At 54.4% G+C, this 17,865-nt stretch overlaps 4 protein-coding genes across 4 annotated transcripts; 1 reads left to right on the top strand and 3 right to left on the bottom strand.

Moving 5' to 3' along the window:
- Positions 1-465: 465 nt before the first annotated feature.
- On the bottom strand, positions 466-2,183 carry BBK36DRAFT_1157193 (actin-like ATPase domain-containing protein; the record flags this gene model as incomplete). The annotated part of the gene is made up of 3 exons (XM_024893998.1): positions 466-910; positions 974-1,546; positions 1,612-2,183. The coding sequence occupies 3 exons, from the start codon at positions 2,181-2,183 to the stop codon at positions 466-468; spliced, it is 1,590 nt and encodes a 529-aa protein (XP_024752275.1).
- Positions 2,184-7,157: 4,974 nt separating this feature from the next.
- Positions 7,158-8,355, top strand: BBK36DRAFT_1133016 (glucosamine-6-phosphate isomerase; the record flags this gene model as incomplete). Its single annotated transcript, XM_024892057.1, has 3 exons — positions 7,158-7,337; positions 7,398-7,961; positions 8,044-8,355. 3 exons carry the CDS (start codon positions 7,158-7,160, stop codon positions 8,353-8,355), a joined length of 1,056 nt encoding a protein of 351 aa, XP_024752274.1.
- Positions 8,356-10,204: 1,849 nt separating this feature from the next.
- BBK36DRAFT_1157191 (p53-like transcription factor) lies at positions 10,205-12,034 on the bottom strand (the record flags this gene model as incomplete). Its single annotated transcript, XM_024893997.1, has 4 exons — positions 10,205-10,322; positions 10,385-10,752; positions 10,840-11,755; positions 11,895-12,034. 4 exons carry the CDS (start codon positions 12,032-12,034, stop codon positions 10,205-10,207), a joined length of 1,542 nt encoding a protein of 513 aa, XP_024752273.1.
- Positions 12,035-14,293: 2,259 nt separating this feature from the next.
- On the bottom strand, positions 14,294-15,864 carry BBK36DRAFT_1112867 (carbohydrate esterase family 9 protein; the record flags this gene model as incomplete). Its single annotated transcript, XM_024889847.1, has 3 exons — positions 14,294-14,552; positions 14,662-15,332; positions 15,481-15,864. 3 exons carry the CDS (start codon positions 15,862-15,864, stop codon positions 14,294-14,296), a joined length of 1,314 nt encoding a protein of 437 aa, XP_024752272.1.
- Between the last annotated feature and the right edge of the window lie 2,001 nt (positions 15,865-17,865).

Raw genomic sequence — 17,865 nt, 5'->3', positions numbered from 1 at the left:
GCTTTTCTTTTTCACCAGCGACTTGCAATGCAATATATATACCTCTTGTCGCGGCTTGAATCTACATGGCGCAACATTCGCTCTTTGCAGCAGCGTCCCGTCAAATGCTCCCAACTATAGGTACCCATCGCCCACCAAAAAGAAGCCAAGAAGAAAAAGAAAATTACAAGGAATCGGAAGAAACATACTTACATCCAAGAAACAGAAACAGGACAAAAAGGGTTTATAGGAATGACAGCAAAAAAGGAAAGAAACCCCGGCAATGACGCCAGATGGAAAAGGAGCAATGCTTGAAAACCCGGCGCCTCTATGCATCTCCCTCGCACACCCCATATGTATATCCCAGTAAACATAACCCATCATTCCAGGTATCATGTCTCGCGCACAAACGCACTTTCTCCGAAACAAGCACGAAAAAGAATGTGAGAATTTCGTTGTTTTTTTGTCATTGGGCAAGATGTCCTCTCATGAGTCCACGCACGCCAGTGCCACGGCAGCTCCTGTGAGTGAGCTCTCCTTGGCCGAGACAAGCTCGATGGCCTTTGGCTGGCTGGATGGGTGAGTGTCCATCAGCTCGTTGATGTACCGTTGGCAGTTCTCCAGGTAGCCCGGATAGTGCTCAATGACACTGCCGTTGAATGCGACAGTCGTCTTCTCCATCTTGATGTCCTCCTCGACCTTGGCTCGCAGGGGGGACGACTCGGGAAGGGTCGAGAGAAACTTCTCGTCGCCCTCCAGGCGGATATCCCACAGAGCGTAGACGGCGGAGGCGATCAGTGCGCTTGAGCGCACAGAGACAAACGACGCAATCGCCTTGATAGCGCTCATGTCAACAACGCTGGGAATATGGGAGGAAGGGTATTTTTCCGAGAAGCAACTGATGGCCTGTGATAAGTCGGCGCTGGTGTCACTGAAAAAGGCGGAAGACGTTAGTCATACGGCAGGTTGCCCGGAATCAGCAAAGATGACTTACCCCTCTATCAAGGAGATGACCTCCGTACCCAGCGAATATAGCTCGGTCAACGAAGGCGGGAGGATGCCGCCCAGAAGGCCAGTTGTCTGGATCGCCTCCACCATGATTAACCGGACAATCTCGCCGAGGTACATGCCGCTGGTCATGTACTCCAAGGGCTGGAAGTCGGGTCTGGGGTGCTCCTTGAGCAGCTGGAGGTCCCATCGCGTCAGAGGCAGAATCTTGCCACCAAACATGCCGAGCTCTGTGTTGACAATGACGTGGGAAGCCTCGTCGAACCAGCCCGCCGGCCGCTCGCCGAATTTCGCTCGGCCAATGGATGAGACGGGCAGATAGGCGGCGATGTTGACGCCGGTGCCCAGGATGAGGCCGAATCGTGTCGATGAGTGAGAGTACGCCCGCGATAGCAGGCAGGCGCTCGAATCGTTCAAAATGGCCTTGAGCTCGACGTGCAGATCCTTGCTCTTGCATGCAGTCCTAACGATGTCTCCCAAATCTTGCCCGACCAGGCCAATGTCGGCCAAGAAGCCCTTGCCCATGGCCGCAAGTCTGCCACCACCAAGAGAAGTTTGCCTTGTTTTGATCTGTTAGTTGCAAGCACGTAATAATCTGAGTCGTAAAAGAGGTAGGGTGCTCACTCGATGGGAAAGCTCCATGCCAGAGCAATAGGCAGGGGGTTTTCGGCGCTGTGTGGTCTGTTGAGGGTGCTCTGGATCGTCTCGGTAATGCGCGCCGCCATCCACTCGAAAAAGGCCATTCCCTCGAGATCCTTGATGTCCTTGGTGATGCGGTAGTTTTGTATGCTCACGATCTCGGTGGCGCTTCCGGAATCGGCCCCCCGTCCTCGCAGCTCAACCAAGGCCACTCGCAGCGTCGATCCTCCCACGTCCAGGGCCAAGTACTGTCCAACCTCGGAGCCCGCTGGCAGCTGATGGCTGTATGACGGCAGCATGCACTGCATATCCACGCTGAGCCCCTCCAAGATCTGCTCCTTCAACTTGGCCGAGATCTCCTGCAGGCCATTGCCGCTGATGGGACCGACCAGGGCGGCCTCGGCATCCTTGAGGAACTGCGCAAGCGTCTTCTTTGGAACGCTGCTGCTCTTCTTGTTTCCCGACAACCAGTAAGCCAAGATGGCCTCTATCAGAGACTTGCCCCTAAGCAAGCTCTTGACGATGGCGGCCACGAAGGCTTTCCGGAACTGTGCCATGGCTGAAGGCTGTTGGGGATATAGCATGAACGAATGAAACAGAGCAGGCAAGGAATTAAAGAGGGCGAAAGATGTATGATGAATCGGAACGGGTTAGGGCGAGAGGAGGGCTGATATAAGAAAGATACAAGTAGTATACGAGTCTCTAGGACATAAGCAGGATGTGGGTTGGGTAAACAATGGTCACCAGCCAAAGTAACGAGGGTGATGGTGCAAGAAGGTCCGCGACAAGTGAGGGAATCGAGGTACACGCTGCTCCGTACCAGGAGAAAGCGACGTCGTAAGGTGCTGTATGTATGTAGGAGTGACTTGGCAATGCAAGACAAAGCGTCCAACACGAGGTCTGGCTGGGGCCGATCGACAGGCACAGGCTGATGGATCAGTAGCTGCTGGAGTGGCGGTACAAACAGCAGCAGCAACAACAGAAAGCCGTTGGGCCACCAGAAAGGCAGAGATGATGGTGAGTGGTACAAGTGAAAGGAACCCGAAGCGATGGAAGGGGAAATGGAACCTGCCCCCGTGCTGATGCAATCTCGGGGCTACGGCCACCTCACAGCTGGCAATGGGGTGAAGACGAAAGAGGGTCGCGAGAGGGAGAGAGGGCGAGAAAGAGGGTCGTATGGGGAAGACGAGGATGCGGCCGTCCGGCCAGGGCGAGTCGAGGGTTGGGCACGGAGCAGTCCGTACTCGTACGTGACAGGTGATAGGTTGGCGAGTGAACCTTGAAGTGTCGGCTGGATGTCAATAATATGGCATGGACTGGACAACGGAGTGGGAGTGCTGGCAAGGCGGAGGGCCGGCGAATGGCAGCGTCCGGATGGCCACAGGAGAGCAAGGTGAGCGAGCGGAAAGGTAACCAGCTCCTGTTAGTCGCGGTCCTTGTCCTGCCCGTTCCAATGTAATGTAATGTATGGTGGCAGGCCGGTCAGCATAGGTTACAGGGCATGCGCCGCGGGCTAGCCAGAAAAGCTGGCGATCTGGGCTGGATGGAGCTCTGTCGCGTGCAAGGCTGCCGAGAGGCTTGTTGTTCGCCTTGGTTTGGGGCCCAGGAGATCAACGTCGCACGGTATTACGGTGGAGCCGTCAATCAGTGAGAAACCAGGCCACTGGGCAGAGGACGGTCCGTAGGTAATTGTAAAGTACAAGCAGATGATTGAGGCTGGAGGTGGCTGGTACAGTTCTGTCTGCAAAGGGCGAGCAAGAGAGAAAGGGAGGCAGCTGGGCGGGATGGGGGTCACATCGGGGGCTGGCGACGAGCAGCGAACTCTTCGCAGGCACGCGCTCACTTGCAGCGGGAAAAGACAGCAATACGAAGCAGGTGAAGAACACAGTGGCGCGTGTGCCGTACTCCATACTTTCCCCGTATTTGGCACCGAGACACGCCCTCAAGGGTCTCGAGGGCAGAGGGATGGCGAGACAGCACGAGCTTCCATGCCCTGAAAAACGTCGACGTCTCCAGCGAGCCAAAGGGGGCCCCGTCTAGCGGGTGGAGAGGCAGCTGGAGGGTGTGGCGCCTCATCTCCAGGACACGAGAGGCAGCGCGAGATGGACGGACCGTCGAGAGGAGGCGCAGAAATCAGTGCAAACGCGATAGAGTCAGTCGAGTTGTGGTGTTGTAACGTTGCGGCGGAGGCTGTTGGTAGCGTGGAGGGGCCAAGTTCGTTGTTGACGGCGACTAGACTAGAGGCGGGATGGACAGGGTTTGTCGGAGAGGCCAGGCATCAGATGGTGGGACGGGCCCAGCTGCCCGGGAAATTTTGCCATTGGACGCGTCTGTTTCTGTGCTGGAAATTGCAGCGAGGTGCATGGACCGCAATCCCTCAGGTAGCATGGAATGCTGCGAGCTCGATGCTACTGTACTTTGAAGTCATAGTGTCGTTAATTATAGACTCGTTTTCTCATCGATTCATGTTGTTTCGTTTCGGTGTGCAGTCCAGACCCATGCCACACAGCACAGAATCATTGACTGCTCGAGATGCATTGCATCCAATGGATCAGCATCAATCAATTTGGCGCTGATCCACTGAATCTGTAGCGCACAAGCCCCCCAAAAATTGATACCAGAGTGGATGCTCCCCCATGGCTCTCTCTCCAAATCGGTACGTACCTCGACCTCTTCTCCAAATTCAATTCCAACGTCTCCAACAGCTTTTCCTTGCACACTCGCCCATTAGATAACCTCTACCTCTGGTAGGGGTCAACTCTTCACTTCTTTTGAGGAAACACCTTCGGCAAGAGTTCAACCGAAGCAAATGCTTGCTTATACAGCTGCTCAGCTGCGATGCCCTCTATGTACTGCTGCCCTTTCCAGTTGGTTGAGCGAGTTCAGCCAGCAAAGGCGACTCGGGGTGGAGGCGTCTGGTGTCTCTTCTCGTGGGGTGAGCATACCTACAAGTACATGGCATCACATCCCGTTGGGCCAGGCTCTATTATCGTATACAAAGCTACTCGGTAGGTCCTACGGATATCATGGTACTAGTACTAGGTATGCTTAGGTTCCGAAAGGCATGCATCTCGGCGCAAACGCTAAACCTCAAGCTCGAAACGCTCGCCCTCAGAACCCCAGCTTCATGGCCTGCCTCGGCTGCAACCGCCTTCCTATACCGTACCCAAGGGCCTGGCACTTCATTAATGCAGATATCGTACAGATAGGGATGGAGATAAGAAGCCGCCGTTGATAGATACAACCTCGTGTACCAGGTAATAACGGACGTGATTGCATCGAGACACTTACATGGTGTGCCGTCCAGTAGATGGCGCAGATAAGCATCTCCACGACCTTGCTCCTGCTCTATTGGTATGTTCCGCACGAAGCAGGGTAACATCGGCGGTATATCAAACCCGAGAGCATATTTCTGAGCCATTCATAAGATGGTCTAACCCTCGTCGATGGAAGTGCTGATGCCCTGGATGAGCCAGGACACTGCGAGCACACTTGCCCAGGGACATACTGTACGCACGAGTATTAGGTCCTATTGCAGCCTCGCATCGCACACGACAAGTTGGCAGCTGAAAGGCATCTGACGAGACATGGATCTGGAGCCTGGCCAGTCTTTGCAGACAACAGGCGTGCGTATTACGACTGTCAACCGGCTCGTACGAAAGTATGACAGAATGCTACTCGCGAATGCTTGTGTTACGGGCACGGTATACGTTACGGACGTCAAACGTTCATGTTGCCTCGGTGTCTCAAGACGTGGATACAATGGCAGGAGCACAATACGACGGCGAGGTGGCGCCCCAATGATGGAGACAAAAAGACGATGAGATGATATGAGACAATACTCGCATCACCATGGAAGTGGTACCGTGAAAGCGTTGGTATGAACGGGAGACGAGTCGGACGACAACTTTGGAGTCACAGTCATGAACGACTGGCCAGTGTTGGACGAGAACCTCGATCGACCAGGGTACGAGTCCATACAAATGGCTCTCTGGAACATTGAAAGCAACGGGATGCCATGATTCAGACTGCATCGCATCGACATCATTTCGCAGACAAAAAGCGGCCCCGCTGAACGTTTGACGGGTGTAAGTTACATGCAACTCGCATCGCCTCCGTTCTGTCACGTACCACCGATCCGGCAGTGGCCACTTTTGATCAACCTTGATGTCCCACAGCACAGACGGAGTGCAAATAACACGCTCTGCTCCAGTTTGCCGGGAGGAGCTTCGTGGATGGGCTCTCAAGTTGCATTGAATGTCCTCTTTTGGCGTGCGGGTGTTGGGCTTCTGATTGGCTGCCCTAGCCGGCAAACGGCATGGGAAACGGAGGCATTTGATCCCTGTCCGTTTTGGACGTTCCCCGTTTTCCTTTTTCCAGTGCCGCGGCATTGCAACAATTGGCGTCAAATCGAACAACTCGACGACAACATGATGCTTGTTGCGGTATTATAGAGGGCCCATCAACTCATTTTTCCTACTGCATCCATTCCAAGCCCATCAATGATGCTACTATTCGCTCCCCACCAGGTTCAAATCACTGCTTCAGTAAAGAGTAGATTGGTGCTACGAATACTACCTATTGCAGCCCAGCTGGCAATACGGGGCCCCTCGATGGTGGCGCCCAGCCGATGGAAGCATGCAGTGACGTTCCATCGAACCCAGTTTTCTTCTTCTTCTCTCTTCTTCGTCTCTCTCAACCTCATTAGTATTGCGAGTAGTACTATTGCCACACACACTCACGCTCACACTCAAATCTTTCTCCCAAATGTGCCGGTCCACTTACATTCCCAGCGCGGCTCACATGGCACCTCCCAACGGGTCCTAGTCGGCCGCTGCACTTTCGATTCGGGAGCTGTTAGTGCAGTACATGCCCGTCACCTCTCGACTTACACACAACATGACAGCTACTAGTAGTAAACACACACGCCCCCCAGCAAAGCCGTCCCTCCTCCCGTCGCCTCCGTCAGGTTCCGTCTCGGACCCAGAGGGGAGAGGCGCCTGTAACTCTATCGCCTTGTCCCATGTGTCAGTAAACGCCGTCCCGGATAGGGTACATGTAGCAAAAAAGCAGCAATTTTCGCAGTACCTTCTGATGACATGACAACTTTTTTTTTGCTGTGTGTCTTAAGCGCTCTTCCGATTCAGGACCCTGTGGGCAAAGTTGCATGTCGCTCCCTCGAAGGGGCCCCTCCTCCCCTCCTCTCATAGAAACTGGGCTCTTTAAGCCATGGAGCCGGTTGCCTACCCTTCTTTCCTCTCTCTCTCTCTCTTCTTATGAAAAAGTTTCTTTTCCCTACCTTATCACTAAACAAACTTCCTCTCCTCTTCCCTGATAACTTAACCTGGCAGAGAGGCATCAGCAGCTTTTCTTCACTCACCTAATCCTCATCCATATCAGTCCACGCATCTTACTCATACACTCAACTCACCACTCAGCCTCCGACCTCCCCGGAGCTGTATATCCCGTTATCCCTCATACAATCTTCTTTCATCTCTCTCTCTCCCATACGCTAAATCTCCTCCGTCACCATGCGGTTGATCATCCGTGACGATGCCGAGGGCGCCAGTGCCTACGTCGCCAACTACATCATCAACCGCATCAACACCTTCCACCCCACTGCCGAGAACCCCTTCGTGCTCGGCTTGCCCACTGGCTCCAGCCCCCTAGGCGTGTACAAGATCCTGGTTGAGAAGTACAAGGCCGGCGCGGTAAGTCAGAAGCTCGACATGAGATCTCTGCAACTGTAGTAGCTAATAGTACATCAACAGGTCTCATTCGAAAATGTCATCACCTTCAACATGGACGAGTACGTGGGCATCCCCCGCGACCACCCCGAGTCCTACCACACCTTCATGTGGAAGCACTTCTTCTCCCACGTAAACATCCACCCCTCCAACGTGCACATCCTCAACGGCAACGCGCCCAGCCTCGAGGCCGAGTGCGTCGCCTACGAGGACGCCATCAAGCGGGCCGGCGGCATCGACCTCTTCCTCGCGGGCATCGGCGAGGACGGCCACATCGCCTTCAACGAGCCCGGCTCCAGCTTGGCCAGCCGCACCCGTGTCAAGACGCTGGCCTACGACACCATCCTGGCCAACTCGCGCTTCTTTGACCACGACATTAGCAAGGTGCCTCGCATGGCCCTGACTGTCGGTGTCCAGACTGTGCTCGAGGCCAGAGAGGTTGTCGTCATCATCCTGGGCCAACGCAAGTCGCTTGCCCTGCAGAAGTGCATCGAGGAGGGCGTCAACCACATGTGGACGCTGTCCAGCCTGCAGCTGCACCCCCACCCTATGATTGTCGTGGACGAGGATGCCACTCTGGAGCTCAAGGTCAAGACGGTCAAGGTAAGGGGACTCCCGCACTCGTGTTTTTGCTGTCTGCTTCATGAGCTGACTTTGGAAATCTGTACAGTACTTCAAGAGCATCGAGAAGGTGGCCATGGACGCCGGCTTCGAGCAGATCCTGCCGTCCAAGGTCCGCACCGGCAACGGCCCCATCCCCCAGACCAAGGTCGAGGAGGTGTCGTCGCCCACCATCCACGCTCCCCAGCCCACCACCTCGCGCCTGCTCCGGGCCACCCCGGCGACCGAGTACCCGATCCGGTCCGTGTCTCCGGACCTGGTGCCGGATCGCATGGCCTCCCGCATCCCCGAGCCCCACCTGACGGACAGGCTGACGCCGAACCCTGAGCAGCAGGCTGTTCAGAACCCCATTACTGCTTAGATGGAGTGATGTGTGAAAAAATGGCGTTTTAGAAGGGGTTTTGGCTCTCGCTTTTATTCTCTCGTTTTTATTTTGGCTTTCCATGACAGGTTTTTTTCATCTTTTCTTTTCTTTTTTGGGTCTTGATTGAATGGGGCATTGATATGATGTATGTATACCACAATAGAAATACAAAAAAGGATTAGGAAAAAGGTTGAACGCCTGTTCAAATGTGTATGACAGTGAATGCTCTATCTTTCTGTTCTCTTTCTCGCTGTATTGATATGTCTGTTCCTCTTGTGGTTCCATGTCTCGAGGCATTGGTCGTCATTGAAGCTCTAGGGTGGAGCACATGTTCCGACGCGGGTCTGACGGATAAGACATGCACGTTCATACGAGGTTAATCGAGCTCGAAAGATGGGCATGACAACTAATGTTGAATGAAGTAAATTTTGGCTAGTCCGTCATCAATAAATCAGAAAAAAAAGGACGGCTTAAAGACACATTTCAGCGGTCGTTTGGGCGAATTCCAGGACTTATCACGATGGGCTCTCTTTTGGGTCGTTGATAAAGTACCTACATCGTATCAGAAAGAAGGGGGATAGCTCATGAAAGCCCTTACACTACAGACGAAGAATGTCACTTGTCCGTTCATTTTCGTTTCTCATCAGAAAAGAAGGTTATTTCAATTGGAGCTGCGAAGGGGATTGTCGTCTGGAGCTCTCTGGCCTTGTTTTCCGTCCAGCGGAAGGGAGATGATTACATGTATGCTCTTTGTCTGTCAATTGCCGAACACTACGATGTCTCCCAGCAGAACAAGTGAGGATACAAGTATCATATGGACGAACCCATAAGAGATATTCAAATCACGAGACCAAGAATTGACGAGAAAGAAATTGAACAACACAGAGAAAAACCAAAAAGTGTCCGATGCAATGCAAATGCATGCATCAATCACCCCACGAGATTGTAATGCCTACCTTAACTGCCTAGGTAGCAGGCCGGCATACAAAAGCGGAACCCCCGGCCGGTCGGGCCTGAAAAATGGAACCAACCGCGACGGCTACGTTCCATTTGCATCCAAGCCTGTCAATAACACGAATCATGTTATATTTCATCAGCTCACTCTCATTTCACACCTCCATGTCTTGCAATTCTTCTCATTTCCTTTTTCTCGTTCTACTTATTCCTAACGTGACTGCTGGACTTGCAAAGAGCCATAGAATATGGTGGTACGATCCGAGCCCGTCAGTTGACCGACCATACGGCGTTGCCTCAGAACAACCTCGTCCGCGCGTCTCTCTGCTTTTGCCTCGCTCTACCATCAAGACGGCTACAATGACCTGTCGAAGACCTTCGGCCAGGCGATAAGTCAAATATTTCAAAATTGCAGCCAGAGAAGCAGTCACTGAAGCCCGAAATACGAGCAAACAGGCACAGCATTTCCCCACGATCAAACACCAATCCAACACCGGTTTCCAAACGAATGTTCTACATGTTTTTGTTGCCCCTGACTTCGATATGCACCTAACCCCACGATTCGACATGGATAAAAGGAACAAGATCCAAAAGAAAAGCAACAGCAAAGAATCGGTAAAGAATCAGCAAAAATCCCCGGGTATAATATCCCTGCAATGTCCCAGTCATGTCGTTTGACGAAAATAGCCCACGACGAAACAAAATCCCTTGAATACACGGATCCCCGAGCGACAGATGGGGGGGGGGGGAAGAACCCGCACTATGATACAATGAAACGCTGCGGCCCGTAGGATGCGGCTTCGTGATGTCGTAAAAAAAAAGTCCCTATTGAAAGTTCGCCGTGATCGAATGCACTTCTGGTGTTCGCGATACGCAAACCGAGAATCGACGTTTAATCGGCGGTAAAGTAGCGCTTGACCTTGCGGCCTATCTGTTGAGCCTTGAATTCGGGGGGCGCAATGGTATGGTGCACAATGTGCGGCCTATATACAGCGTCGACTGGCGGCATCCTATAGGTACTGGGTCAGTCTCCTCTCCTGGCCTCCTTCCGTCATTCAAGTGCTTCTCTTACCAGTCGTCCACGCTAAGAGGAAAGTATTCGTAGAGAGGATCTGCTTCCTCGGCCGGGCTGTTGCTGGCGTTTTGGCCATTCGCCGGGTAGGCCTTGGATAGCTGCGGGCTCTGCAGCTCAGCACTTGATCTGTTGGGGCTCTTTTCGTCCTCCGATAGCGACAGGGTGATGGGGACCGCGGGGTTCGGCGGTCGCGAGAAAGAATTTCGATGGTTCGGCGGAGGGGGCTTGATCGTAGGGTTGTCTACCGTCCAGGCCGGGACGGGAGGCAGTGAAACTGTAGGAGAGAGAGCCATGCGCTTCGCTGGGTGTGGGCTCTGGGTGGGCTGAGCGACGGCTTGTGGCGTAGCCCATTCGTTCCCATTCGACTGGGACAAGTCTTGTCAGCCTCTCTTGGAGTATGAAACAGCATGCCTCCCACGCAAGGCCATGACGTTCTACGGGTTCACACTTACAGTTGGGTATCTCGGCAAGGAAGCAAGCAGACCGTCCCGCTCCGCCTTCGGAGTAGGATTGTCGGTGCTGTTCGTGTTTCTTCTCTCCAGCTTCTTGTCGCCCGTGAGGTGCACGTCCTTCCTGCTGTCAAAGTTGCGCGGACTTCGCCCTCGAACAATGACGGGGCCGGACTGGATCTCGGCAATCTTGATAATCTCCCCCGTCTTCGTCTTGCCCAGAAGATTGATCTGCACTACGTAATGCTGCTGCAGCCCCTTTCGCCGGCCGTTGTTAGCGGTGGCATGCTTAAATTGCAGCCTCTTCCACGAGACAGGGAGGGAGACCCTGTTGGCGTCAATTTCCCGGCCAGTGGTCAGGTCGAGCGTCATGTTGGGGGGTGCCGCGGCGATCTTGCTCTCTTCCAACTGAGGGGTTGCGCCTTTCCACGGTATGGTGATGATCTCGGCGGCCTTTCCTTCAATCGATTCCAAGCCTGTTATGGATGCCGACAGCTCCGTGATGGCGATATGGCGCCCCTGTTCGTCTATCACAGTGTTCACCGCCCGGGGCAGCGTGATTTGGCCCGAGCACTGCCACAGGTTGCGGCGATAGCACGTCAACTCCAGCGGACGGCCAGTGTTCTCCCCGCCAAACACATCTTCGGCAACAAAGAACATGCCGTACAGCTCGGCCGTCATGTTCAAGTCTGCAAAGGCTCCCGCTTCATCCACAATGGTCGCGTGCATGGTCGGGTCGGAGAAGCCCAGGAGCTTGTTGTCCAGCTCCTGGGGAGAAGCCTCGTCGTGGGCAACATCATGGTTGGCGACGGGCTCGAACGGGCGGGATGAATAGGAAAAGGGATCTTCAAAGGTGGTGACGAAGTTGTCGAACTCGTACGAGGGCGTAAAAGGTAGAGGAGCCAGCGCGCTGCCATCACTGTATGCGGTTGTGCCGAGGTGTTAGTGGCAGATCTCTAGGGGCAAGGGGACGGGCGTGGAAGGGCTGAGGTGAGAGCGGGAAGCGGTTTGCAGCCGCGCCACAGGTAAAAGGCCAGCACAACGGGCAGACGACATACAGCAGAGAATCGTGAAAGTTGAGGTCGGGATCGAAGGAGTCCATGGTCATGGGCTGGGGCGGGCCGTGGTTCATGCCCATCGCATCGCTGGGCGCCGCAGGGGCAGAAGGCATGGCCGGCATGGAGTTGAAGGCAGCCATGGCATCATCCAGCGCAGCACGTAGGCATCGAGTCGCAGATGGTGTTGCCGCGAGGGGGGAAGACGGGCGAGAGGGCGCGGGTGAGGGAGAGACGTGGTGAGAGGTGAGGAGCAGCAGAGGCGTGGTCGAGGTTCGGTGTGTGGCGAGGCGGGATTCGAGGTCGTGGATCGCAGAAGCAGCGGCAATGACGCCTGGCAGCCAGCGTCTGGAGAAGCAGAGACGTGAGCGCAGATGGGGAGATGATGGAGGTTCCAGGCACGGGACAGCAGCGATAGGGCCGAAGCGACGTCCGGTTCGGGGGCTCTAGAGCCCTGCGTCCGCTACGACGGTGCTAGTAGTAGTAATTGATGGGGTGCAGTGCAGTGCAGTGCAGGCTGGAGGGCGCAACCACTCAAGCCGGGGTGTGTGAGCGATGGAGCGCAGTCCGGCCTGGTACCTAATTTTTATTCAAGAGGTAAAGGTAAAGAAAGGGCTTTTTCGACACCGGTTCATTTCATCTTCATCTATTGGGCGCCGCGCCCTGGGAGGTGGAGGCGGGATGGCTAGAGGAGGCTGGAGGCACGCGGGCTGGCGTCGCGAGACCCTCCGCAGGCATTTTGGATGGACGCTTGAACGCTCTAGAGCGCTGGGAAAGCCGGGGGAATTTTGGGGTAAAAAATGGATGGACGGAAAACCCCGCCGTTCGAGGGCATGTACACACTCAATTAAAGGGCCGCTACTGTACATGTCCCTTGGAGCCGTTGCACTGCAGCAGAGAGAGAGGAGGAGAGAGAGAGGTGACATGCAGCTGGAGTGACTGGCCGTCGGGATGCCGACTAACATGCACATGTGGTGTTGAGGCCCTCGGCTCAGCGGGAGTCTCATCGCTGCCAATAAGGTACCTAGGTATGGATGTGCTGATAACACAACGGAACGTTTCCAATCAACTCAAACCGCTAGACCATCGAAAGTTATCTCTGCGGCATGATTTGACGCTGCCCGCCGTTCGTTATCTTGCAAGCAGCTACATGTACCTATCGGCGAACTTGCTGTATCCACTGCTATCTCGTCAAGCTGATCCCATGGATAATATCCGCGATAATACTGCAGAAGCTCGCTCTATCTAATCTTTCAATCAGGCACCTAAGCCCCTAGATTACAGATGCAGCCAGTAGTATCTCTGCCTAGATACGTGATCCATCCTCGACCTCTTCTCTTCTAATAACCGTCTACAACGCACACCGAGACGACATGAATCCGACGACCTGAACTCCCGACATGTGCTTCCTCCATCCTCCTCCTCCATCCTCCTCCTCCATCCTCCTCCTCCTCCTCCTCCTCCGGTCCATCCACCCCCCTGTCTCGCCACTCCGATTCCTAGAACCCGCTCAGCTGCTCCAGTCCGGGGTGCTCAGCGCACTAGCCCAGCAATCTGCTCCCACGGTTGGTCGGCAACCCGCCTCTTTTCGCTCGCTCGCTCGCCTGGCGCCATTTTCATTACCCCATGGGCAGGCAGATTGCTTGCGACAGGCGAGCAGTGAGAAGCGAGTGCACTCTACTCTACTCTACTGTACTCTACTCTACGCTGGGTCTTGGCAGATGAGGATGGGGAAATGATGATGATTTGATACGCGCCACTTATGAATCCTCACGCATTTTTTTTGCGATCAAGGGGGCTGAGAAGATGCCGTCAGCCGTCGCAGAATTTCCAAGACAAAATCCGGAGAACATGCCAGAAAACCAGCAGCAAATGATGACGGATTCGACGGGGCCCTGAAGCATGGACGTCTGAGCGCGAGAAGCGGAAGCTGACTCTGACGGCTGGGGGTTCGCGGCTCGGCAGATTGAGCTCACTTGCAACAAGGGCAGCATAAACGGAAAAAGCTCAGAGCAGCATTGCTTGAAGTATTTCCGGCCGCTGACTGACGGGACTGACCTCAAATTTAGGAATATTGTTTGTTTCTGTTGCCAGTACTATTTTGAAATTTTGAAATACCTAATGCGGATCTGCTAATGACGCCCTGCGATTTCCGAGAAAAATCCCCCAATCTATAAAATAGAGAACAGAGAAAAGGAAAAAGCAAAGACTTGTCCCTTTTTTATTTGATGCATGTTGTTGTGTGAGTGTGTTTTGTGTGTGTAAAAAGATCCCTGCGGCAGTCCGATGCATGTCGACTCATTCATTCATTCCGTTGGTCTCCAGTCAACCGTATTCGCCGGTTGCGTAAAGTCAAGTAACTATATCCGGCGTCTCCCACCACATCATTGATCATTCATCTCCTACGAATCGTGAACGACGCGGTGGACTCTGGTGCCAAACTTCCACACCTCGTCCAGGACCAGAGTGCTGGGCTGGCCGGGCGTCTGCTTCTCGGAGAAGATGACCAGGTCGGCGTCGGCGCCGGCGTCGAGCGATCCTTTGACGCCCTGCAGGCCCAGCATGGCCGCGGGGGTGGACGTGACGGCCTTGAGGGCGTGAGGGATGCCCGTGCCTGTCCATTGGAGGAAGTTGTTGACGCACTCGAGGAGGGTGATGGAGCTGGCGGGAAACGGGCCGTGTTAGTAGTCTGCTTTTACATTGGCGTATAAAGCATTGGACGTAATGTCGTTTGGTGACTCGTCAGGGAGATTCAGTCCACACAACTTACCTGCCGGCAATCGTATCCGAGTTCTCGAGTAGCAGCTTGGAGCCCACCTTGACGATGTTGCACGTCGTGTCGCCGTTGGTCCACGGGTATGCGCCGTCGGGCAGGCCAACGAGGTGCATGGCGTCCGTGACGAGGATGAAGCCGTCGGGATGAGAGTTAAAGGCAATCTTGATCGTGGTCGGGTGCAGGTGGATGCCGTCGGCGATGATGCCAAAGTACGGCCGCGGCAGGCTCTCGGCGATGCCCAGGACGCCAAAGATGCCCGGGTTGCGGTGGTGCAGCGGGCGCATGGCGTTGAACAGGTGTGTGATCATGGTGGCGCCCTGGCCGACGGCCTCGGACGCCTGCTCGTACGTGGCCTCGGAGTGGCCGACCGAGTAGATGATGCCCCTGGCCGTGAGCTCCGGGATGAGCTTGGTCATCTGGCCGCGCTCCGGCGCCGCCGTGATGTACTTGATGGGGATGGGCTCGCCCTCGGCCCGCGGCGTGAGGTTGTGCTTGCCGTAGCAGGCCTCGATGTCCTCAAACGTCTGCGCCTCGATCAGCACGTCGACGTTGTGCACGCCGTTCTTGGTCGGGCTGAGGAACGGGCCCTCGCAGTGGGCGCCGAGCGACTCGGCCCCGTCTTCGGCCTCCTGCAGGTGCCCGGACGGTCCCAGGAACGGAAGAGCCTATGCGTGATTGATGATGCCCGGTCAGTATGTATATATTGACGTGTATTACACAGCTTGACATTACACAGCAGAACAATTAGAGACCGGATGAGATGAATCTCGAATCATCCATCTCTGCACATTGCATCTCGGTTGCTGAACCCACCTTTTGATATAGTTCCGGCCTCTGGCTGGTGATGGTGGGGTTGTACGATGTGACGCCCGTCTGGACGAGCAGCTTCTGGACCTCCTTGACCTTCTTGCCGTACTGCGACATGTCGTCGAGAAGCGTGGAGAAGTTGAAGCCAAAGGCGCCATTGAGCTGCACGTCAATGAAGCCGGGCGAGATGATGCGGCCGCCGAGGTCGATGGTCTGATCCGGCAGGACGAGGTCGTCGAAGAAGGCGGCCTGGCTGTTGACGATCTTGCCGGACGTGGAGCTGACCCAGAGGTCCTCGTGGACGAGCTTGTCGCCGCGCAGGAGGCGGCAGTTTGTGAACTTTGTCAGGCCGTTCCGTGGCCGGAAGGGAGGGGATAGAGCTATCGGCATTTTTTTTGGTGGTCCGGCGCTCAGACTTCTGAGCAGAGTGAGTACTGTGTGAAGATTCCTTTCTTCTTCTCCCTCTTCTTTCTCTGATATAGAAATCCTCTTCTTCCCGTCTTTATGAAAAAAGGCTTGTTAATGATGTGCTTGATGTTCAAGGAGGATGCTGCAGAAGGAAAGCTTCGATGAGAGAAGAAGGACTGCAAGTCCCGGCGCAGTTTGATATTGGCTCCATAGCAAAACAGAAAAAAGAGCAGCTTCCACGCGCCGAGAGCATGGCTCGAGAAGTATATACGCCTTTTTTTTGTTTGCTACCTTACTATTACAACACCTTTTCTCACACACCTCACTCACACCACTTGTCACTCCGCTTGGCTCCGGCCGAGTCAAGCAAGGACATGTGAGGGCACGTAGGTAAACCTCTACTACTTTCGAAACATGACGCCGATTAGCGTCCGATGGTAGCAGGCGCCTACTAAGAAGGTACATGCAAGCTATTATGGAGCAAAAGCCAGCAAAAACGGCAGACGTGAAAGGAAGAAGACGGAAGAAGATGGTACAGGTAAAAGCGTCACCAATCGTTGAAGTCACGGTGCCATGTGCCTTCGCGGTGGAGCTTCCCGAGTGGACGCCCGAATGGACGGGGGGGCAAAAATTGCCGTGCCGGGTTGCACGAAGAGAGATCTGGGTGCGCCGGTTATGGGGGTACTTGGGCTGTACTTTGAGCATGGCATGACGTACAGACAGAAGCGAGGTTACTGGCGTTTATTGTCTCAAGACTGGAGTTTTTGGGTGGCGTCTTGTAGGGCGTGTGCTAATAAGCAGATGGTTTGATGGGGTTCATGTTGGTTTGTGTCTCCTGCTAGTAGTAGTATCGTCGTTTTGCCTTTCTCCCGCCTTGGCTTCACCGGCTATCGGCTGGAATGTCCTTCTTAAGAATGGTTGCTGAGAAGCGATGGCTTTCGATCAAACAATCCAATCCATTGCGTGAGGTGACCATCTATCGAGGCTCTTAACGATTTGAAAGTTGACTGGTATCAATTCCACCGTTTCGGACTTGCTGATGCTGCACCACGGATACCTATCTACATGTAGTATCCCAGAGCAATGCCAGCACTATAGTACCTTGTATAAATGGAATCTGCCGTATGCATGCTTGATGAGCTGCAATATTGGGGTACCTGCGCATTGCACATCCCGGTCCTGCTGCTACGTACCTCAGCTCGCCCAACCGATGCGCGCCGTTGAAATGGACGTTCGTTTGCTGCTGGTGGCTGTTGAAAACGGTGGCGATTGAGCAGTTGTCGGGCATGTAACGTTGACTCCGATACTGACGGTACTTCCAGTTTGTACCTCTCATGTCAGCAAAGCAGCCCACTGGAACTGACTGAATCCTGGAGGAGCCGCTGATTGAAGACTTGTCGGACGTGCTGGAGAGCGACTCCGCCAAGCTGCCCGAGGTCTGTCTGGAGCTTCATGCTCTATCCAATGCCTAACACCGATTCCAGAGGAAATCGCCAGACGATGCAGCTGCTTTGCTTGTGCTTGTATGTATTGCCAGTAGAAGAAGGCGTACTGAATGCTGCTATTCCACGCCGCGAGGACTTTTGTTACCGCTCTTTGCTGTCTTCCATTCGTAACAGAAAATAATCGATACCTGACAGGACTTGTATAGAGCCGAATGGCAGGCCGGTCCCTGTAGTAGTACGGTATCAGCCATCTTCCAAGGTGATTCAGGTGATAGTCGAGAGCCTCTAGAGCCTCGACCGCGACAGGCCCGGAAGGATGAAGCCCCCCGCCGCCTGATAATCTCCTGATTAGCCGACGATAAGCCGCATTTCCAAACCGCGACCGACGGCCTCACATGAGCGAATGCTCGAGAGCTGAGACGAGCCTCTGTGTGTGCGGTGCCGGAAATCTCGTATACTCGCAGCCCGAGTACAGACGGAGCGTATCTCATACTACAGCCCACTCGTCGAGGGGTTCCCTCTACAGGAGAGCGTGGCC

This window comes from Trichoderma citrinoviride, assembly GCF_003025115.1.
Source record: "Trichoderma citrinoviride strain TUCIM 6016 unplaced genomic scaffold BBK36scaffold_3, whole genome shotgun sequence".
Lineage (NCBI taxonomy): Eukaryota > Fungi > Ascomycota > Sordariomycetes > Hypocreales > Hypocreaceae > Trichoderma > Trichoderma citrinoviride.
Note: the sequence above shows the minus strand (reverse complement) of the source record. Positions and strands in the feature narration are given on the sequence as shown.